The sequence below is a fragment of the Lathamus discolor genome, chromosome 5, assembly GCF_037157495.1.
Source record: "Lathamus discolor isolate bLatDis1 chromosome 5, bLatDis1.hap1, whole genome shotgun sequence".
Taxonomy (NCBI): Eukaryota; Metazoa; Chordata; class Aves; order Psittaciformes; family Psittacidae; genus Lathamus; species Lathamus discolor.
In genome coordinates, this window is record NC_088888.1 from 31,502,251 (window position 1) to 31,522,523 (window position 20,273).

Consider the following 20,273-nt stretch of genomic DNA (forward strand, 5'->3'; position numbering starts at 1 on the left):
TCCCCCGCCGTAATAAGCAGCTGGCATCAAAATGATTTCAGAATACAGCAGAGGAGCTCATACGTTCGTTCCACATTGATTCTGGTACTTTGTTTCTGTGCGTTAGCTGTTGCCACACTGGTGGAAGACCCTGCAGCTGCTGGAGTACCTTGGAGTCTGCATTTCCCTAACTCGGAAACCGCAGCGGCCCTGGGAGAAGAGCCACAGTCTGAAAGCAGCTCTCGAACTCCTGCCTCCCCGCACTCAGCTTCCCGAGTTCCTCACCCCTCAAGAGGCACGCTCTGACCCCGACAGCGGCTGAGCCTCACCCCTCAGCGCCCCCCGGAGACCGCCCCTCCGTGCCGGAGCTAACGCCACTACGTCCCGCGGGGTGCCCCCGCCTACGGGAGCAGACCCCGGGGGTCGCTGTGGCGGACGAAGCTGGGTCCGGGTCGCTCCTGGGGGCGTATGAGTCCTGCCCGCCCCTGGCCCCCAGCGCGGCCATTGGCCGCAGAGCCGGCCGGGCCCGGCCTCTCGCCGTTATATCGGCGGGACGGCGCCGCCGCGCCCGGACCCGGCGGGATGCGCGCCGTGCGGAGCTGCCCGCGCTGGGCGCTGCTGGCGCTGGCGTTGCAGTTGGCGCTGCCTGCCCAGTGCCTGGTGCTGCTGCCCCATGGCGAGGAGCGCGGTGATACCGCCCTGGCGCACGGGGACGACGTGCGCTCTGCGGCGCTGGAGCTGAGCATGCCGCTGCGGTTCTACGGCGCTGCCGTCCGCTCCCTCTACGTGAGTGTGGGACCGAGGGGGCGCGGGGCCCCTCTCCGGCTGCCGGAGGGGTCGGAAGGCTGTTGGGGTCTCCCTGGAGGGCTTGTCCCTTCTTGCCGTGATGTTGCCTGGTTTGGGGTTGATGGTACTCGTTGGGTTTCACGTCGGTTGTGTGAGCTCCGTGATCAGAGGTCGGTCCAAACAGCTTCGTTGTTTCATCTGTGTTCAGTTAGGTATCAGGGCCGTGTTAGCTCTCGCAGTGTGGCTGTTGCTGATTCTTTGCAGTGCACGGCAGCCTGTACTGGGAGGCGATACAACAGACAGTAAGAGGACAAAGAGAATGTAATCGGTTGTCCTGAGTGAGCACCGTCCCCAGGCGTTTTTTGTGCTCACTCATAGGGTGTACGTCCAGTTAAGGAACATCCTCGTCGTGGTCTATGTTTTGTGTGCTTCACCATGCCAAAGTCACAAACTGAAACCATGAATTTCTAACCAGCAGCCTGACATATCCAAGACTTGCATCTCAGAGCAAGGAGAGCTTTCTGCCCATTAATGCCTTGGGCACTCTCGGATGTTCATTGCTCAATGGTCTTTGGGGTGGGGAAATCCACACCCAGAGCAATTGCAGGCTTTGAGCTGCAGGCAGAGCTCAGACGTGTGCGTGCCTCATAGCAGGATCTGCATCCCAGAGGTGTGTGCGCATGTTTATAGCTAATGGCAGACATTTAGTATATGAAGGTGGGATTGAAAACAGATTGTCTGGAACAAAGCTGCTCAAAAGTAGCTAGGAAAAAAACCCAACCCGCTTATAGTGGCACACGTTTTCAAAATAGTGCAAGAGTACTGACTGATCTTAGTAAGGAAGGCCCAGTGTGTGTTTATCTGATCGAGTTAAAACCCACCTTGCTGTCTGGAAAAAACAACATGCTTTAGGTATCGTGGGTCTAAGATGCAGCTCTGTGGAATTATCTAAGTGAAAACACTTGGAAAACTAAACCTTCATGTGGTCACAGTTATTCAAAATGTGATGTAGTTCCCAGGTACTTGAGTCAGTTTTATGGGCATTCACCAAAGATTTAACATGCATTACTGCTGCCACTTAAGTTATATTCTTTCATCTTCCACCCTGCCTGTTCCTATATAAATCCTGGCATTACATCTAAAATCCAGAGTTTTGAGGGATTCAAGTTATGCCTGTGTGGAAAATGGATGTCTTCACTGGCTGGCAGTGAAGACAAAGTAATTCAGAAGTATTAAGTGGAGTTCAGACTTTGGTGTGACCCTTAGTTCATTGTCTTGTCTTCCATACTCTAAGTTTGGTCACTGATTAGCCAGCCCAAGTAAAAACCACACTTTTTGAAGCACAGGCATATTCTTGAAAGATAGCAGGCTCTGTATCTTGTCACTGAGAAGCAAAGATAACCAGTAAGGTGTCAGATAAGTGACAGAAAGGGGACAGTGATTTCAAAGAGCAGTAAATTGGTTAACCACACTAGGTTTCTTTAGTTTAATGATCTTATTACTTGTCTGTGTCATAAAACAGGAACAGTTCTAGTTAGTGTTTGTCTGGAGGAATATCCGTATAGAGGCTGTGTTCCAGAATCACTTTCAGGGCTCTCTTCAGCATTACTCAGTACTAAGTAAGGGTGATTTTTAATGCAAAATCTGATAATGAAAGGTATTTTAGTATTAGTCTACATAGTATACAGAGGCTTTTTATCTTGCATTTCATCTGTCGCAAGTATTGCAAAACAGAACAGTACAAACTATATCAGGATAGGAAAAGGAGATGCTGGGTCTCAGCATACCTGTTAAGGAAATGTATTGAGCAGTCTTAACTGCTCCTTCACAGTACACAGCTTTACTGTATATTAGCAGCAAGTACTTATTAAGCTCTCTGATGTTATTCAGTAAGCAGAATTTACCACAGTATTACTAGTTAATGGTAAATATTATCAAGCTGATACCACTGAGGAGTGCTGTTGGTAGAGACACCTCATAATACAGAAAGGAGTTCCTGAATCAGATTCATCAGGATAATGTGATAAGTTTATCTTAATTTTCCAGTGCTTGATTTTTGCAATTTTTTGCCTTCAGTCAGTTGCAAATCTGTGTGGGTTCTCTATTTTTTTTTTTTTTTTATTTTCCCAGCATTTGAGAAGCTGAGTTGTTTGAGTTAGCTCTACACATGAATAAAAAGGCAAGGAATTCTGGGCAATGATTGTTTAATGTCAACTTGTCATAAAATTCTTGGCAACAAAACTTTTATTTAATATAAGTGGAAACAGACTTTGACATACTATGATCTTTGAGGTGGTGTTTTCCTAGGCAAGATTTATAGCACTGAATCGTTTCACTAACCCATACTGTCTATTTGTTTTAATAGCACGCTTTTATTAAGCTTTTAGCAGTTTACACTAGGGCTCACTGGTGTGGAAAAGTTAAAAGACTAGGGATAACTTCCTTTTAGGGAAGAATCAGAGTCCTTTAAGGCAAGCTTGGATCAATTTTTTGATCAGTACTTTTACTAACTTCCTAAATTAAGAGCTGGTCATGTTAGCATTAGGAAGTCTTTTTCTGCTTTAAGTCAACTGGCACTTCATTATACAAATAAATGACATTTTTTCTAAACTCTCTTATGCAGAAATACTCGAGTCCTCCAAATGCCTTGTCATTGAACAGGGAAAGTACCTCATATGTTTGAAGCTTTAGTTACTATTATACACACACAGATACTCTTTTTCTTTCAATTGAAGTACTTTGTTACTTTGTACTTGCTTCTCCTCACTTTGTTTGGCAATGTTGACCTGTCATGATGCGTGATTTGCTCTGCTACAAACCACGAATGTATGATAACTATGCATGTAATCCAGAAGTTTAACATGCTAAAAATATATCTGTGTTAGTTCTTGTCAAGTTCCATAGTATAATACCCTAAAAGGAAAGATGTACCGTACAGCTGGTCTTTAGACAACGCCCCCTTCCTCTTCTCTTTTGACAGGAATGACACTTTAATGAAACCAGTTACTTACCCTGAGTTACTTATCTTTATTTTGGGCTTCACACTTCAACCTATCTGTGTGTCCTTAAAAGGAACATGGTAAAGTTAAATCATAGTATTCGCCATCTCTGTCAAAATAAATGCATTGTTAAATCTGAAAACTAAAAGCACCTTTTTTTTCAGTAATAATGGATGTTCTTTCTCTACACTAAAAATCCCTTTGCAAAGTGAGCAGTTTGTGTGTGTATTTTCATTTAATGGATTGCAAACATTTTCTGGGTCATTGAGTACTTGCAACCAAGCATTCCCTTCATATTTAAAACTGAACTGCCTCGTTTATGAATTACAAACAAATGAAAATGGGGCTGGCGTTTTTGCATCTCCTTAATGAAATTGCTTGTTGCATATAAGTTTTTAGCAAGATAGGAAATGAATATTCAGAAGCATGCCCCTGACAGGTGAAAAGAGAAGGGCCTAATGTTGGGTCATTTCTTCGGCTCTCTACTTTGTTCTGTAGTATTAACTAGTACTAAGTGTGTTTTCTCTTAATGTTATTTTAATCTCTGCCATAAATGGGGGATCATGCAGCCACAAAGTCTGCACACACCAAATCTGATGGAGAGCATGGAATTTGTTTAAAATACTTCAAACATCAGTCATCTCTCATAAGAGGAATTAGAGTGGGAGTAGGGGGTGCTTGTGTATGAAAAGTGTAAGCAAGGAGAAGGAAGGGAAGAACTTCTTATTTACTCATAAATATATTACTTTAAAGGTGGAGTGCAACTCCTTGCTAAAAGGTCTTGGCAAGCAGACTGATATGCACCCCCCCTCCCCGCCCCCATCTTCCCTACTGCTTTCCAGTGGTATAGTATAATAATATAGTAGGGTTTCAGCTTTGCTTTACAGGGTTTTGAGGCATTTTCTAACATGTCATAGGAGTTTTGGGAACCTATCTGGGTCTCTGATGCACATCTGCCTGCAATTGCAGGGCCTAGACTGGGGAAACCCAGTCTTTTTAGTTCTGCGTTCCAGAAATTCACAGATCACCTTAGGATCTGTGGCTACTGTTTAGTCACAAATGATTAGAGGAAAACCGATCACAATATTCAGCTGCTTCTCTCACTTTCTGACATGACCTGTGTCCACATCATGCTTATGCAGATTATGTACTGCTTATATATCTTAGATATGCTGTTCATGCATAAAGCCAACTTCCTTTTTTTAACATGATCTTAACGTTTTTAGCATTTTTCACTGTAGCAGGTAATGAAATTATACATCTGCAGACAATGCAGTCATCATATATCAAGCCATTTTTAAAGTAGTCTGATATACCATGTGAGCTATTTGCAAAGGTTAGCTAATGGTTCATGCTAACCATTACCCAGTTATGCGCCAAGCTGACTGACCACTTGCCTGTGGCAGGGGGCATTCTCTGACACCATGGGTAGCCAAAGGGTGAGTGTTCCAAGATATAGGTGTGTATTGCATATGAAAGGGTGATTTGTAGCACGAGTTTCTGTACTAGACCTTTTTTTTATTTGCTGTATGTAGTAGTAGTGAGGGTGGACCAAATTTTAAAGACTGTTGCCAAGACACATGTAGTCAACAGCTCTGACATGTTTGCACAGCCCACAGTTTTTCTGTGTCTTGAAGAGTATATGTAGTACTGGCCTCCTTCTTTCCAAATGTATACAGTTGAAAAGGGAAAAGAAATATGAAGAATATGAGGAGTTAACAAGTATGTGAAGGAGATCCACTGAGGTTGACCAGTCAAACCACAGGGAATCTGGCGAGCTGAATGTGGTTGGAGGCTGGTTGGAGGAGTGTGTGCATCGAATCATAGAACAGTTAGGGTTGGAAAGGACATTAAGATCATCAAGTTCCAACCTCCCTGCCATGGGCAGGGACACCTCACACTAAACCATCTCACCCAAGGCTCTGTCCAACCTGGCCTTGAACACTGCCAGGGATGGAGCATTCACAACTTCCCTGGGCAACCCATTCCAGTGCCTCACCACCCTAACAGGAAAGAATTTCCTCCTTATATCCAATCTAAACTTCCCCTGTTTAAGTTTTAACCCGTTACCCCTTGTCCTGTCACTACAGTCCCTGACGAAGAGTCCCTCCCCAGCATCCCTATAGCCCCCCTTCAGGTACTGGAAGGCTGCTATTAGGTCCCCACGCAGCCTTCTCTTCTCCAGGCTGAACAGCCCCAACTTCCTCAGCCTGTCTTCATACGGGAGGTGCTCCAGTCCCCTGATCATCCTCGTGGCCCTCCTCTGGACTTGTTCCAGCAGTTCCATGTCCTTTTTATGTTGGGGACACCAGAACTGCACACAATGCTCCAAGTGAGCAGAGGGGCAGGATCACTTTCTTCGACCTGCTGGTCACGCTTGTTTTGATGCAGCCCAGGATATGGTTGGCTTTCTGGGCTGCAAGCACATGTCCTTCTCTTGTTCTGCTGCATCTGTAAGTGGCCGATAGAACTGCGGACAGGCTACTGGGCTAGAATGTCTTGCAGCCTGAGTCACAGTGGACATTCTGAGCCATTTTCAAGCACTAATAGAGATTGTGTAATATTGTAAATGTCTTGACCGTGTGAGAAGATCCAGCAGCAGTTTGTTCTTCTTGGACTCACAAGAACCCCTGTGACTCAGATAAATCTGTGAGAAATTGCAGTTTAGTTTCACTGCTTATGGTGCCAGTTCTGGGACTTCCGTCCCTTTCGGAGTCATCTGTGTGTGTGGCAGCAGCTCTAGAATGATGAGTGCCTGGCTGCCTGCAGGTAGTCAGATATGGCCTATTATTAGGTAGTCAAGCACTTGGGAATACATTTCTAAGTGGCTGATCCATACAGTGTCATACATGTTTGGAAGAAGGGCCCAGGACTTGTGTGTGAGCAGTTAGCGTGCTGCCTCAAGGCCTGACACCTGTAGTCTTGCTTGCTGCTTCTGTGGGTGTGAGAGTGAGCTCTGCTTTGCCAAGTGAGTTCGGATGTCATGCTTGGACAGGCCCCAGCATCTACCTGTATGTGTGTTATTTTTAGTCAGGTGGTTGGCTGCAAGTTGTCATCTCACAAACCAGCTAAATCTCACTGAGCTAGCATATATGCATTTTCATACCAAGATTTCACTTATATATGTTAATATGTTGTTGTACATTGTCTGTCCCCTGTGTGTTGTCTTTCCTCTCCTTTTCCTCCCCCAAGTAATAGAGCCAGTTTGCCACAGGACAGTGTCAGGGTACTCAGCTGTAAGGGAATTTACAGGGTAGCCTGTATCTGCTGTAGGAAGCCTGTCTCCTAGCCTCTATAGCCTCTGGTATAGGAGCTGAGCTCACAGTATGTCTTAAGAGTGAGCAACAGCTTATTGCAATCAACCTTGCATGGTAGCAGAGAAGTTCCTAGAAGGATGGTTGAAATGAAGATTAAAGAAGTCCTGGCCAGGCAAATGGAAATCTGTACATCTTCCCAGAAGACTTTCACCTAAACTATTACAGTACTTAAGTGTGGAACAGTTTTTTTGGGTAGGCATCTATGTATAAATTAGTTCTTTGCTCAGACGTTCTATCAGCTTCTGAGGCAGTGCTGTAGTAGCAATGAAAGCTCAGCTGATCCACTTGCATGCTGACTTCCTAATGAGGTTTTCATGGGAATGATATGGCCTGTTGTGTGGGACAAGACAAAGATCTTCAGTTTCTCCTCCCCCTACCCATTTGTGGTTTGTTTTTATGGACATCAGACTTTCTCAGAAATTGACAGCTTTCTAAACTGTCCAGATTGAGTGTCCTCCTCTGCCTTCATGGTAGAAGTCCAGATTCCTAGAGGGTATGCTATTGCTTTGATAGAGCATCTCTGTAGTCTACATTGCTTTACACCAGGTAAGAATCTAGCTAGGTGGTTAACCAAGCAAGTAGTTGTTTACAAATACTTGTTTTGTCCTTTCCATGCCCAGTGATGCTGACACTCATCTGTATACAATTATTGACAGACTCACAGGGGGGTTGTGCTGGGTCTCAGCCTGAGAAAGACTTGGAAGCTTGCGAAATGTGGTGGTGGCGTAAATCTTTGTTAGGAGAGGCAATAAGTGTCTGACATTTAAACAGCTAGAACCTTTATCTAAGGAAAAAAAGGTTGGTCTACCTGTAAAGTAGACATCTGGTTTTGGACGCCTGAAATCCCAGGACTCCTGACAAAACAGGATAAAAAAAAATACTTGAAAAAATTCCGTTACTTTTCAAGTACAAGACTGACTTTTGACTCAATTTCTTTTGGAAATGCAATCAAAATGTTGTGTTTTAAAGCACATAGGTGTGGGAGACAGCCATATGGACAGTATCTATCTTATAATTTCCATCTTTTACTAGATTACCACTAATGGGATTATTGCAGTGAATGAACCTTCAAGTGAAGAAAAATATCTCGGTCAATTCCCAGTCAGTTTTGGGGCTATTGCTCCTTTTATGGCTGACCTGGACACAACAGATGAACGTGGAAATGTGTATTACAGAGAAGATTCATCCTCAGATGTCTTGCAACTTGCATCAGACTATATCAAAAGAGGTTTTCCAGAGACTACTTTTGATCCCACCAGTGTTGTCATTGTTACCTGGAAGCTCATGGCTCCCTACCAGGCACTGAGAGAAGGTCATGCTTTGGAAGAAAAGGTGAGTTTTAAGACATGTTGCACACATGGTCAGCTGAACACCATAAGCTGTTGTCTTGGTGGCTTGAGTTCCTTTGTGTTTAAAGGAATCTTGTACGGTTCAGAATGTATTTTATTGTTGAAAAAACTGTAGCAAAATAGGAGTTTCTAGAACTTTTACTTCATTTTTAATTTACAGTATTGTATTAATTCAAAAGAAAATCCTTGAATCTACATAGCTGATTTCTTTGTATTCCCTGACAATTCTTACTCTCAATGTTAAGTTTGTTGTGGTAATAGCTGAAATTGTAGGATATCCTGCTCTCCATCTGTGCAATTTTATGAAGTCTGTTTGCATTTTTTAATAGGCTCTTAAGTCTTTTTGACAACAAACTCTCTAACTATGTGGACTAATAGGAACTTGAAACTGTGGCACTCTTTCAGACAGGTGACACTGCATTTACAGAAATGCTTTGTAGCTAGTACTGAATGAAGAAGCAGTTTGAGGTTATTTTGGGCTATTTTTTTATTACTTGCAAACAGTTTTCCCTTTTAAAACCATGTTAGGTACTATCCTGCAAAAACATGTCACTTTATGCACCATAATTACCCCATCTGATGATTCTGCTCACAGTGTTTAAAGTTGAGAACATTACCACAACTTCAAAACCCTTATTTTGTCAGAGATTAATTTCTTGTGTCAAGTTAGGCACAACCATTGTGTTTATAGTAATGGCTCTGCACTCAGGTAGCAACAAATAAATGATGTCTGAGGTGCTGTCTTGATGGTTCCAAGACAAGATATTTGCAGCAGCGTTAAACTTGAACTCTTCTTTAAATATCCTGTTTACAGAATTTTTCTCTTTAGTCTAGCACATCCTTTATTTTAAGGACGTGATATAGAATCCTATGCAAGTTATAGAACTTAGAACTGTTGTGTTTTAGGCAGCCTCTCTGGCTATGTTCTAATAGATTTAACTTACCTTTGATAATGGTTTCTTTTTAATGTTTATGCATGCTAAAGCTAAAACTGCCTTAGCAATACTTAAGCATGTGTAATACTTATTTCTCCTAGGAAAAACATGATGCATTATGTGTGGTGGAAATTCTGATTTTGACTTAGTATTAAAAAAGAAGTTATTCTGTTGTCGATCATGGCTTTCTTTTCATAAGTAAATGGATGCCTTTTCTTTCCCTTTTTCTTTTTCATTCCCCCCCCCCCCCCCCAACAGAGAAACACATTCCAGGCTGTTTTAGCCTCCTCTGACTCCAGTTCCTATGCTATTTTCCTGTATCCAGAAGATAGTTTGCAGTTCTATAGCACATACTCCAAGAAAGATGATGAAAAGATTCCTGCTATGGTTGGCTTTAGTCAAGCCTCTACAAACTACTACTTCTGGGAAAAGCCGGGATCCTACAATGTCATTGCTAACGATGAAGAGAGCATTAGAAACCTGCACAAGTATGCTTTTTTTGTTTGTTTAAACTCCTCAAGAAAATATCGAGGAGTTCCATGTTTTTCTTAATTGTAGTATGAGCCAATGAGAAATAATAAGATCTCGTTAGTCATTGCATGAGAAATTGCAAAGGCTGTCATTGATAAATAGCCACCCTCATGAGAAATATGAGGTCTTTGGTCTAATTTGTTGAAAGTCCATGGTTGCATTGTCAGTGGCAGGAACTGCTGTTTAGCTGTCCCTTCTAAAAATAAGGCCACTTAGACTTTTAACTTTTCATAGTCTATCCTGGACGGTCTTCTCTTTCGAAAGAAAGGGTGAACAAGAAGGAAAGGGAATGAGTTAGGAAGTTTTAGTAAGTATTAGCAAGATCTCTGTGGCCCAACTCTCTCCTGTTCCCATCACTTTGTTAGCATTCTAGCCTTCTTGTCTCCAAAGAGAGCTCTGGGTGTGGAGAGAAAAATGCCATCCAAACTGTCAGGGATTTTTATAGCTGAAGAAACTGTACCTGTAGATAAATATGTGGATAAAATAATTCAACAGTTGCGTCCTGATACTTGTCAGTGAAGGATAGCATTTTGTGTAGGCTAGAAATACAACACAACTTGTACTTGATCTTTTTGATTTGGTGTGTGCTTGTCTTTGATAGAAGCAGCAATGCTGGGAGGCGAGGTATCTGGGTGTTCGAGATTAGTAGCTCATCTGACAGTATTGTGCCTGCCAAGATAAGCAACATTTTGGAGAGCCTAGAGTCCAATGAACAAGACCAGGACATGAATTCAAAACCATTTATGTCAGATTATGGCTCCACTGAATTACAACAGCAGTATGTCACCAGTAGTACGGATAGCACAGAGGAGGATCAGCACTACGTTACGTATAGCGTTCCTCAGCTGGCTGAAGAAGACTTTCTGACTTCATACCAAGATGTAACTGGAACACCTTCAACTGAGTCTTTTTACAGTCATCAAATTTTCCCAACAGCAAAAGCCCCACCTCGCCAGTTCCAGGTCCAGCAGTTTCCCCCACAGCAACCCCAAGTCATAGATGTGGAAGAATTTGATGAAACTGGTATAGGTAAGGTCTTTTGTACCGCTTGGGTCCTTCTGAGATGTATAGGCTGTGAAAACACAGAGGCATGCAAAAAATTGAAGTACTAAAGAAATAATCTGTTTCCTTTTCACTACCGTCATATCTGAAAATCTAGACATGTTTAATAAGTTTGTGTTATTCATCGAGCTACTTAACTTGGATGTCATCTTAGACTCAAATGTTGCCAGTCTGGTAAACTAGTTTCCCTGCTGAGCTCACAGGACAGCACATTTATAGTGTGTCTGTGGAATCTGAATCCCTCTGAAGGAAAGATTCCTCCTACAGAGATATCGTATTCATAAAGATGACACGTTCTTGGTGAGAACTGATTTCCCCATCTCTTTTGCCCAGGTCTACTGTTAAATGTATGATCTTAACAGCTGCATTAAGTGGCTGTTCTTGGTAAGAATTAGTTGATCAGATGTACTGAAATCTAGCTTTTTTTTTCTCCTTTCACATATGTGTTACTGAATACAGGTTATTTAATAAAGGTTAGGAATAGTAACTCTTGTAAAAAATGTTGTTAGGGCTTCATGGCCTCAAGTTTTACAGGCTGGGGTTAGCAATTCTAACTTCCGAGCAGGTGTTTATAGAAAATTCAAAACTGTGTGACTGACTGTCCAGGTGTTACGTGTTTCTCGAAGCAGATGTGAGAATTGCTTTCTCCACGAAATGAAAGGGTAAAGCAGTTAGGATTACAGGGTGCATCAGCTGGTGAATGGTCCTGGGTACTGTACTGATGTTTTATTTTGAGGTTGGAAATTCTCCTTTTTACCTTGTTTTGGAAGCAAGGACGGGTTAAAATTGTGTGTTTTAATTTCACAAAGACAGTTCAACATATTGGCTGAAGTCAATAGAATTAAATGGTTTTCTAACACATGGAAGCCCTGATGTTTTCTCCAAAATAGTAGAATGTTACTTGCATATTGCAAGGTTAGCAAAAACCAATTGCAATTGTTTGTTTTCCTTTCAAAGAAAATGAAAAATCCCTGATCAAGTTAGTCTAGAGAGATTTTAAACTAAAGCAGGGATATGTGAACACTATAGTAATTACATGAAGTATAAGTGTCTGGTCTTTCTTTCTACAGTGTTTCGCTACAACACAGATGTCCAACAGACCTGTGCTAACAACCGCCACCAGTGCTCTGTTCATGCCATCTGCAAAGATTATCCCAATGGATTTTGTTGCAGTTGTATTGCTGGTTACAAAGGAAATGGCAGACAGTGCATAGCAGAAGGTAATGTTTTCGAAAATGGGGTACATAAGCAGCAATTACACATGGCATTCTTGCATGAGGTGACCTGTTCAGTACAAGAACATATGTGGTTACCTACGTTTTGAAGGACTTATCACTGAGATGTATTGAAAGATACCTTAGGAAGTGAGCTACACTTTCGAAAATGGTGTGGTTTTTTGAATGAAGCAGATTATTGTTTCTAGAAAGTCATGTTAAAATGCCTCATGCATGTAATTGCCTAAAATAAACTCTTCTGTAACTGGCTCTATTAAATAGAGTAACATTTGGTGGTTTGGCTTTTTTTGTTCGGGGTTTTCTTTTATTTTTATTTTATTTTGCTAGATTTAGTCATGAAAGTCCAATGTGTTATAATCTGATACGGTCCTCACTCTAGAAATGGACAGTTCAAAGAGGATGAACAAATTTACTTTGATTGTTAAACTAAAGAGCATGGCTCCTCTTTGTCTGACTCTTAAACTTCTTTACTAATGGGCTAATCTGCCAGGTTTTTGTTAGATACCCATTTAAACTTTGTTCCTGTGTAAAATCCATAAAGGAATTCCTTATGTATACACTTGTAATCCTCAGTGACATGACTCACAGTATAGATACATTTCAACAAGCAAAATAGCTGACTGCAGACTTTGTGCTTTGTAAGACAGGAAAGCAAAAGCTACTACTTAGCTTTCAGTCCATGAAACTCTATTTTCCAGAGAAAGAGAAGGATCTGGTGATAACAGAACTTGAATTTGCATGTAGGAAATTATATACAGAAGAAAACTAGCAATACAGAATAGCTGCTTGTGTAAAACACTGACAGTCTTTAAAATGGCCAATAGTTTTGACCACTGAGTCAAAAAATAGGTTAGAATAATAGGTCTATTATTCTAATATCTAATTGTGTTAACATTCTAATAGGGAATGAACAAATTGACATTCATTAGCTTTTGATATGAAGTGATCTTCAAAGGAAGTTTCTGTATGCCATTTACTGTCAGAGATACTGTACCAGCATTACGGAGTTATTCTTGCAGACAAAACTGTTAATGAGGATTATCTGTTAATTAACAGTTAAAACCGTTAATGAGGGCATTTCTTCTGGCAGTTTTGGCCACTTAGTCATCTGTATAATGACAACACACACAGAGGCATATATGTACATGCGTAAGCAAATTAACGCACTGCTTGTGGGCAGTTTCCTGTTTGAATTCTGTGAGTGTTTGTTTGCCTTTTATTTCAACACTAATATCTTTTAACACAGTGAACACTCTGAACGTGTTCCTTAGAAGGTATGTGAGAACTGTCATTTTGTTCTGATGGATTGTATTGATTTGCCAGGTTCCCCTCAGAGAGTCAACGGGAAGGTCAAAGGAAGAATCTTTGTAGGAAATAACCCTGTTCCAATTATATTTGAGAACACTGATCTCCACTCCTATGTTGTGATGAACCAAGGGCGTGCCTACACTGCTATCAGCACAATACCAGAGACTTTGGGGTATTCTTTGCTGCCTCTTGCCTCTATTGGAGGTATCATAGGATGGATGTTTGCTGTGGAACAGCAAGGATATAAAAATGGATTCAGCATTACTGGTAATTTCTAGAATTAAAATAATGTTCAAAAAAACCCCTGTGCTATGCTTTCCCCTGTCTTGAGAGAAAATAAGTGTATATTCAGAAGCAATATAAGATGAAAACATGTTTATTCTGAGCTGAAAATAGATTTTTCTTAACCAGCCTCACTATATTTTTTTAGAGTGTATAAATACTGGGCTTTTTAACTTACTATTGGTGCACAAGCGTGTAAGTCTTTTGGGAAGAAGAATGTCTTTTCCAGTTCCTTTGCAAGAAAGTAATTATTATAAAGGATCTGATTTTTGGTACTAGAGTTTACAGAGCTACTGGAGAAAGCTGACCCTTTATCTGCAAGAGGGCAAAAGGTCTGACATGTTAATTGCCTGATTGTACTGACAGAGCAAAAGAGAAATGAATATCTGACCTCCTGAAGGTCTGAAATTCTGAACAGAAGCAATTGCTTTATGGTGCAAATGATTCAGTTAACTTTTCGGAGGGAAACCCCAGTTCACAATCACATCTTTTCATAAGAGTTTGAGGCCAAATCTGGTTGGTTTTGCACAAGAATTCAAGCTGTAGATCCCGTCTGTTCTACAAGAACATGTGTTTCTTTATAAACATTTATCCTGTACAGCCCTTTACTATGAATTTAGTTGCACATAACCGTTTGTTTTGGGAGGGGTTCTTGGATTTGGTATGTTTTAAGTTTGTTCTGGAATTTACAACATACATTTTGCCTGGTTTTGATTTGGAAACTGTTGGACCAGATTTTTAATCTCTTTAATTTTTAGCTCCCTGTATTCCTAATGAGGGTTTTTCTCTAAAGTGTACAACTCATTTGACATTTCACTGTTACGATAAGACCTACTGTTGGTAGTTTTGTTGGAACATTGTTTGTTTGTTTGTTTTAAATTCAAAAAACCCAAACTGCTTCTTAGGCTTTCTTGCAATTTAGTGTGTTCAGTGCTTAAGAAAAGGTAGTTTCCATGCAGCATCCAATCATATCTGCCCTGAGAAAATTTCCCAGCCGTTAGTGATGTAGAATCAGATCATTGGTGACAGACACCACCCAGCTACTTGCTCAATTCAGTAACAACCCTATGAAAGAAATATCAGACAAATATTTTTGTCTGGTTTTATCTGCAGCACTTTGTATCTTTGCACTTGATGTCATTTATTCAGATCTGTGGAGATATCTGATCTGTAAAGACCCTATTCTCTCATGGCACCTCACTTGGAGTATTGTCTACAATTCTGGTGTCCTCAACATAAAAAGGACATGGAACTGCTGGAACAAGTCCAGAGGAGGGCCACGAGGATGATCAGGGGACTGGAGCACCTCCCGTATGAAGACAGGCTGAGGAAGTTGGGGCTGTTCAGCCTGGAGAAGAGAAGGCTGCGTGGAGACCCCATAGCAGCCTTCCAGTATCTGAAGGGGGCCTATGAGGACACTAGAGAGGGACTCTTCTTTAGGGACTGTAGTGATAGGACAAGGGGTAATGGGTTCAAACTTGAACAGGGGAAGTTTAGATTAGATATAAGGAGGAAGTTCTTTACTGTGAGGGTGGTGAGACAGGAATGGGTTGCCCAAGGAAGTTGTAAATGCTCCATCCCTGGTGATGTTCAAGGCCAGGTTGGACAGAGCCTTGGGTGACACGGTTTAGTGTGAGGTGTCCCTGCCCATGGCAGGGGGTTTGGAACTTGATGATCTTAAGGTCCTTTCCAACCCTAACTATTCTATGATTCTATATTTAGTATACCTCTGAAAGTTATTTCTGTAGAAACCCAAAACATAAGCAATTATGCTGCCTCAAAGCTTGCAGAAAGTACTTATTTATATTTTATCTACTAGAAGCAATACTTTGAATAGAAAGTATAATTATGATTTGGCATATGCTTCAAAATATGACGTCAAGTGGTTTAACTAATACCATTTCTTTAGGTGGTGAGTTTACACGGCAAACTGAAGTCACTTTTCTTGGCAACAACGAGAAGCTTGTTATCAAGCAGAAATTCAGTGGAATTGATGAGCATGGTCACCTTACAATCAGCACAGAAATGGAGGGCAGAATACCTGAGATCCCATCTGGTGCATCAGTCCATATAGAACCATATACTGAACTCTATCATACTTCCAGTTCTGGTAAGGTTCCATAAGCATGAAATGATAAGAAAGTAAACAATCCTACAGTAAGACAATTAGAAAACCATTATTTTATTCCCTTCTTAGCAAGTGTATTTAGATGCCTTTGATTTACAGAAGGTTGATTTTTGCTTCTTAGGAACAGGTCTCAAAAGAAAGTGGATTTTGCGTGGGGCAATGCAAATGTTTCTAACACTTTTTATTGAAAAAAAAAATTGTTTAACTGTCTATGGACTGATGTTTGTAAAATACTCCCGATTTCCCTTTTTGTTGGCTTTATATTTACATTGCTGATGGCAGTCATACAAGTTGCAAAGCTTTTTGTAGGGTCCACAACAATTCAGTAGGAGCTGTGCTGGTGTATACCTTTTTGTGGTAATGTAATTAAGTGGGCTTTGGTCTTGTCTGAGAGTGTGCAAACCAGCTGTTTACCAGTATGTGCCATGTAAACTACATTGCAGTAACTGCTTTGCGGTAGTGATGTGCATTTGTCAGTATTATTTGAGCTCAATTTGAACTGACCAGATAATTAGGAACCTTTTTATTCCCTGTTCGGTTTCATCTGTTATCTCTTCAGTACTTTCCTCCTCTCTTTTCCTTACCCCAGACTCTGAGATTTGGTAAGAGAGACATTCTTCATTTCACCATTTACAGGGAAATCTCCCTTCTTTTGCTTTCCTCTTCCTGGATAAAATTATGGGTATTTCAACACATCAAAATTAAAGTGAGGCTGCGGCGTAGACTGCTAGGCCGGCTGGCCGCAGCAAAGAGCAATAAAGAGAAAGCAGTCTGTGGAATGCCCAGGAATAGTGGAGTATTGAGGAGCTTTTCTGTTGGTGGGAGAATCCACTAGCCCAAATTTGCTTTGAAGAGTTTTGGTCACAATTTTGCACGATGTAGAAAACTTGTGAAGCATTCCAGAGCTCTCAGACACGCATCTTCTTCAGGGCTGTGTTGAAATCCAAGGCCAGTATCCTACAATGAACTAAAAGTAGGTGTAGTTTAGTGGTGATGGGATGGCTCTTGTCTTTCACTTACAGATCCAGTATTAAATTCATCTAAAGAAACCTCTGAGTTTTCTGAGTTGAATTTGCCTTCCTTTACCTGGCAACTCATAAAGTAAAGTTAAGTTTTTGAAAGGTAAAGATAAATTATGTGACTCATTCATCAAAGCTGTACCTGCGAACAGGGTAAGCCTAGTCAAGTGCCTATTCCTTTGCACGCAAATACGTCTGCTGTCATAGCTTCTTGACTTTGAAATTTCAAATTACACTGCTCAGCCTGTATCTTAAGTCTACAGATAGCATTTGGCATAGTATTTTTATTTCCTGTTCTGCTCAGCCCTTTTGTTGCCATGTTCCAGTGATCACTTCATCATCCACGAGGGAGTACACAGTGACAGAGCCAGAAAGGGATGGGGTTGCTTCCACATACACAGGCGCTTATCAGTGGCGACAGACAATCTCGTTTGATGAATGCATTCATGATGACTCTTACCATGCTACTTCTGCTACTCAGCAGCTCTCAGTGGATGGTGTATTTGTCTTGTATAACAGAGATGAGCAGATTCTGCGATATGCTACGAGTAATTCCATTGGCCCAATCAGTGGTATGTATGAATTGGAAATCTTTCTTTTTCTCTTTTTTGAGTAATTAAGAGCAGGCTTCTATATTATTTTAGAGTGCGTTAGTTGGGTATTAATGAGTTGAATTAATTTGTTATATTAGTCAGTAGAAGTCTGGGTCCATCAATTAAGATGAAAAATGTGACCTCTGAAAGTTTGTATTTTCACTTGGAGAAGAATATTTAAGGGATTATCTCCTCTTGCAATTCAGTGGAGTTTGTGTCTGATTGCTTGAAATAATCTCAATATGCCACCTTAATTCTGTTGCTGCCCAAACACACGGAGTGTATCATTTACCTAATTTATAGTTCCTCTATTAATGAATTTTTTTTTTATTGTCAGACCAAAGGGCAAAAGAGTGAAATAAAATTTTGCCAGTGAAACAGCTCATTTCTATAATTGATCTTCAAACATGGCACTGTCTAGGAAAGTAGGCAGCCTATGAAGTGTATATTCTGTTTGAGCTATTCAAGTTTGTCTGTTTGCCCTAAAATCAGAAAAAAAAAGCAATTTGAAAATGAACACCGGCTGAGTACAAGAAAAGACACTTCTGTTGGTTGCAAAATAAAGTTCTACTAATTAAAATGAATAAACCAAGCTGTTAAGAATCACACTTTGAGTCTAGTGGCAGTGACAGGGAGATGCATTATCTTTGTCAGTCTTACTCTTTAGAGAGTTTCGTGTGGCTTCTCTATTTTTTAACTCAGCAGTCCTTTGCACAAGTAACAGGGAATACAGGGTGCAGTTGCCATGTCTAACATTCATGTCCTGTGTATCACCTGCAAAGTCCTCTTCCTGGTGCAAAAAGTATTTTCTTTCCTTGTTTCATGTGCTCTACAAGCAACCTCCTTCTGGGCTTTAGCTGAGTGCTATCACTTGGGTAGAGTTGTCATGGTTAAATATGGTCTCTCTTCCCAGATGGCTCTGCTGACATTAACCGGAATCCTTGCTACACTGGTACCCATAACTGTGACACCAATGCAATCTGTCGTCCAGGAACTGGAAATCATTTCTTCTGTGAATGTTCAATTGGCTTCCGTGGAGATGGAAGCGTTTGTTACGGTATCAGAAAGCTTTCCTTACAAAATGACAGCTAATGTAGAATTTATTTTGCTTGGGTGTATTGACCCTTAGGACTAGCCATTCCAGCAAAGTGAAAATGTCCTGAAAGGCTGTTCTGGGGAAAGTGACATGACTAATGGTGGACTTGGCAGTCTGGGGTCAAGGTTGGACTTGCTGATCTTTTCCAACCTAGTTGATTCTATGATTCTAAGATAGGTTAGAGGGATGCTGGAGTAGCTGGTGTAATTCAATAACCAAAGTATGCATTTGACTCTCCTGAAGGGTCAAACTTGGGTATGTTTTTCTAGCTTGCAAAACATCTTTCCTACCCAGCTTGTCTTCTTATAAAATCTCTAGGAACTAAGTTTTGAGACATTTACTACAAGTTCTGGTTAAAATGGATCAACAAGGTTACTTTTCATAAAACCTCTAGGAACTAAGTTTTGAGACATTTACTACAAGTTCTGGTTAAAATGAGTCAACAAGGTTACGAGCTCTTGAGGGAGATGAAGAATGGCATACATACAGATATGTGGAACCAATTGAAATCATCTATTTCAAGATCTGCTTTGAAAATCCTTTTTGTTGAAGGAGACTTTTATTTCCCAGCTCTGTATTCTTAATGCATTTGGGGTTTGTTTTATAGTCAAGGCACAGCACAAATACTTGTTTTCAAGAGGTGAAATTGCGTATTAATTAACCAATAGGGATGGTGCATATTTTATTAACTGAGTCATTCTAGGTGGTTTTGTGTGTTTGTTTAATAAAGCTCCCCAAAACACAACCCTCCCTCCAATCCTTAAATCAACTTGCAAATGAAAATGCCAGCACCACATTGTCCCTCTCAGTCCTCTGGTGCTGTGAGCTGAGCAGCAGTGGATTAGAAGTGTATATGGATAACGAAAGGAGAAGTATTTCCTGAAGCTCACGTTCCCATGGTAGTCATCACTGTTTCTGATCACCTTGTAGGCTGCATTTATTTTTATCTTTATTCTCAGTGGTTCCTTCTTCCTGTCTGATTTCCTGACCTCTTCTGTGGTTTTGTTTCAGTTTTGGGGTTTTGTTGCGTGGTTCATTTTGGGTTTGTTTTTTGTTTTGTTTTGTTTTGGTTTTTTTGGTGCAAATTAGCTGAAGACACAGTCTTCTGAAAACTTATTTTCAGGTTACTAATATCTCTTAAGAGGTATGGTCCATCTGGTACGGTTTAAGCCCAGCTGTAAATCAGAACCACGCAGCCTCTCTCTCACTCCCCGCCTTTCTAGCCCCAGCTGCTGGAGGGATGGGGTGGAGAATTGAGAGAATGTAACTCGCACAGGTTGAGATAAGAAACAGCCCAGTAACTAAGGTATAACGCAAATCACTGCTGCTACCACCAATGATAATAATGATAAGGGAAATAACAAGGGAAGAGAATACAACCGCTCATCACCTACCAACCGATACCCAGCCCGACCCGAGCAGTGATCAAGCCTTTCCGGGTAATTGTCCCCAGTTTATATAGTGGGCATGACGTGCTGTGGTATGGAATACCTCTTTGGTCAGTTTGGGTCAGGTGTCCTGTCTCTGCTTCCTCCCGGCTTCCCCTCCTCCCTGGCACAGCATGAGACTCACAAAGTCCTTGGTCAGACTAAACATTACTGAGCAGCAACCAAAAACATCGGTGTTATCAGCGCTCTTCCCTGGCCGAAAGTCA

At 41.1% G+C, this 20,273-nt stretch overlaps 1 protein-coding gene across 1 annotated transcript in view; it reads left to right on the top strand.

The window, feature by feature from the left end:
• The first annotated feature begins 410 nt into the window (after positions 1-410).
• The window catches only part of NID1 (nidogen 1), a 47,245-nt gene continuing 27,382 nt past the window's right edge, over positions 411-20,273 (top strand). Inside the window, exons 1-9 of the mRNA XM_065680234.1 lie at positions 411-765; positions 8,114-8,413; positions 9,624-9,853; positions 10,498-10,925; positions 12,029-12,178; positions 13,517-13,768; positions 15,693-15,893; positions 17,257-17,502; positions 18,437-18,580. Of these exons, the coding sequence (XP_065536306.1) occupies positions 448-765; positions 8,114-8,413; positions 9,624-9,853; positions 10,498-10,925; positions 12,029-12,178; positions 13,517-13,768; positions 15,693-15,893; positions 17,257-17,502; positions 18,437-18,580 (2,269 nt within the window). The 5' untranslated portion in view covers positions 411-447. The remainder of the gene's footprint in view (positions 766-8,113; positions 8,414-9,623; positions 9,854-10,497; positions 10,926-12,028; positions 12,179-13,516; positions 13,769-15,692; positions 15,894-17,256; positions 17,503-18,436; positions 18,581-20,273) is intronic.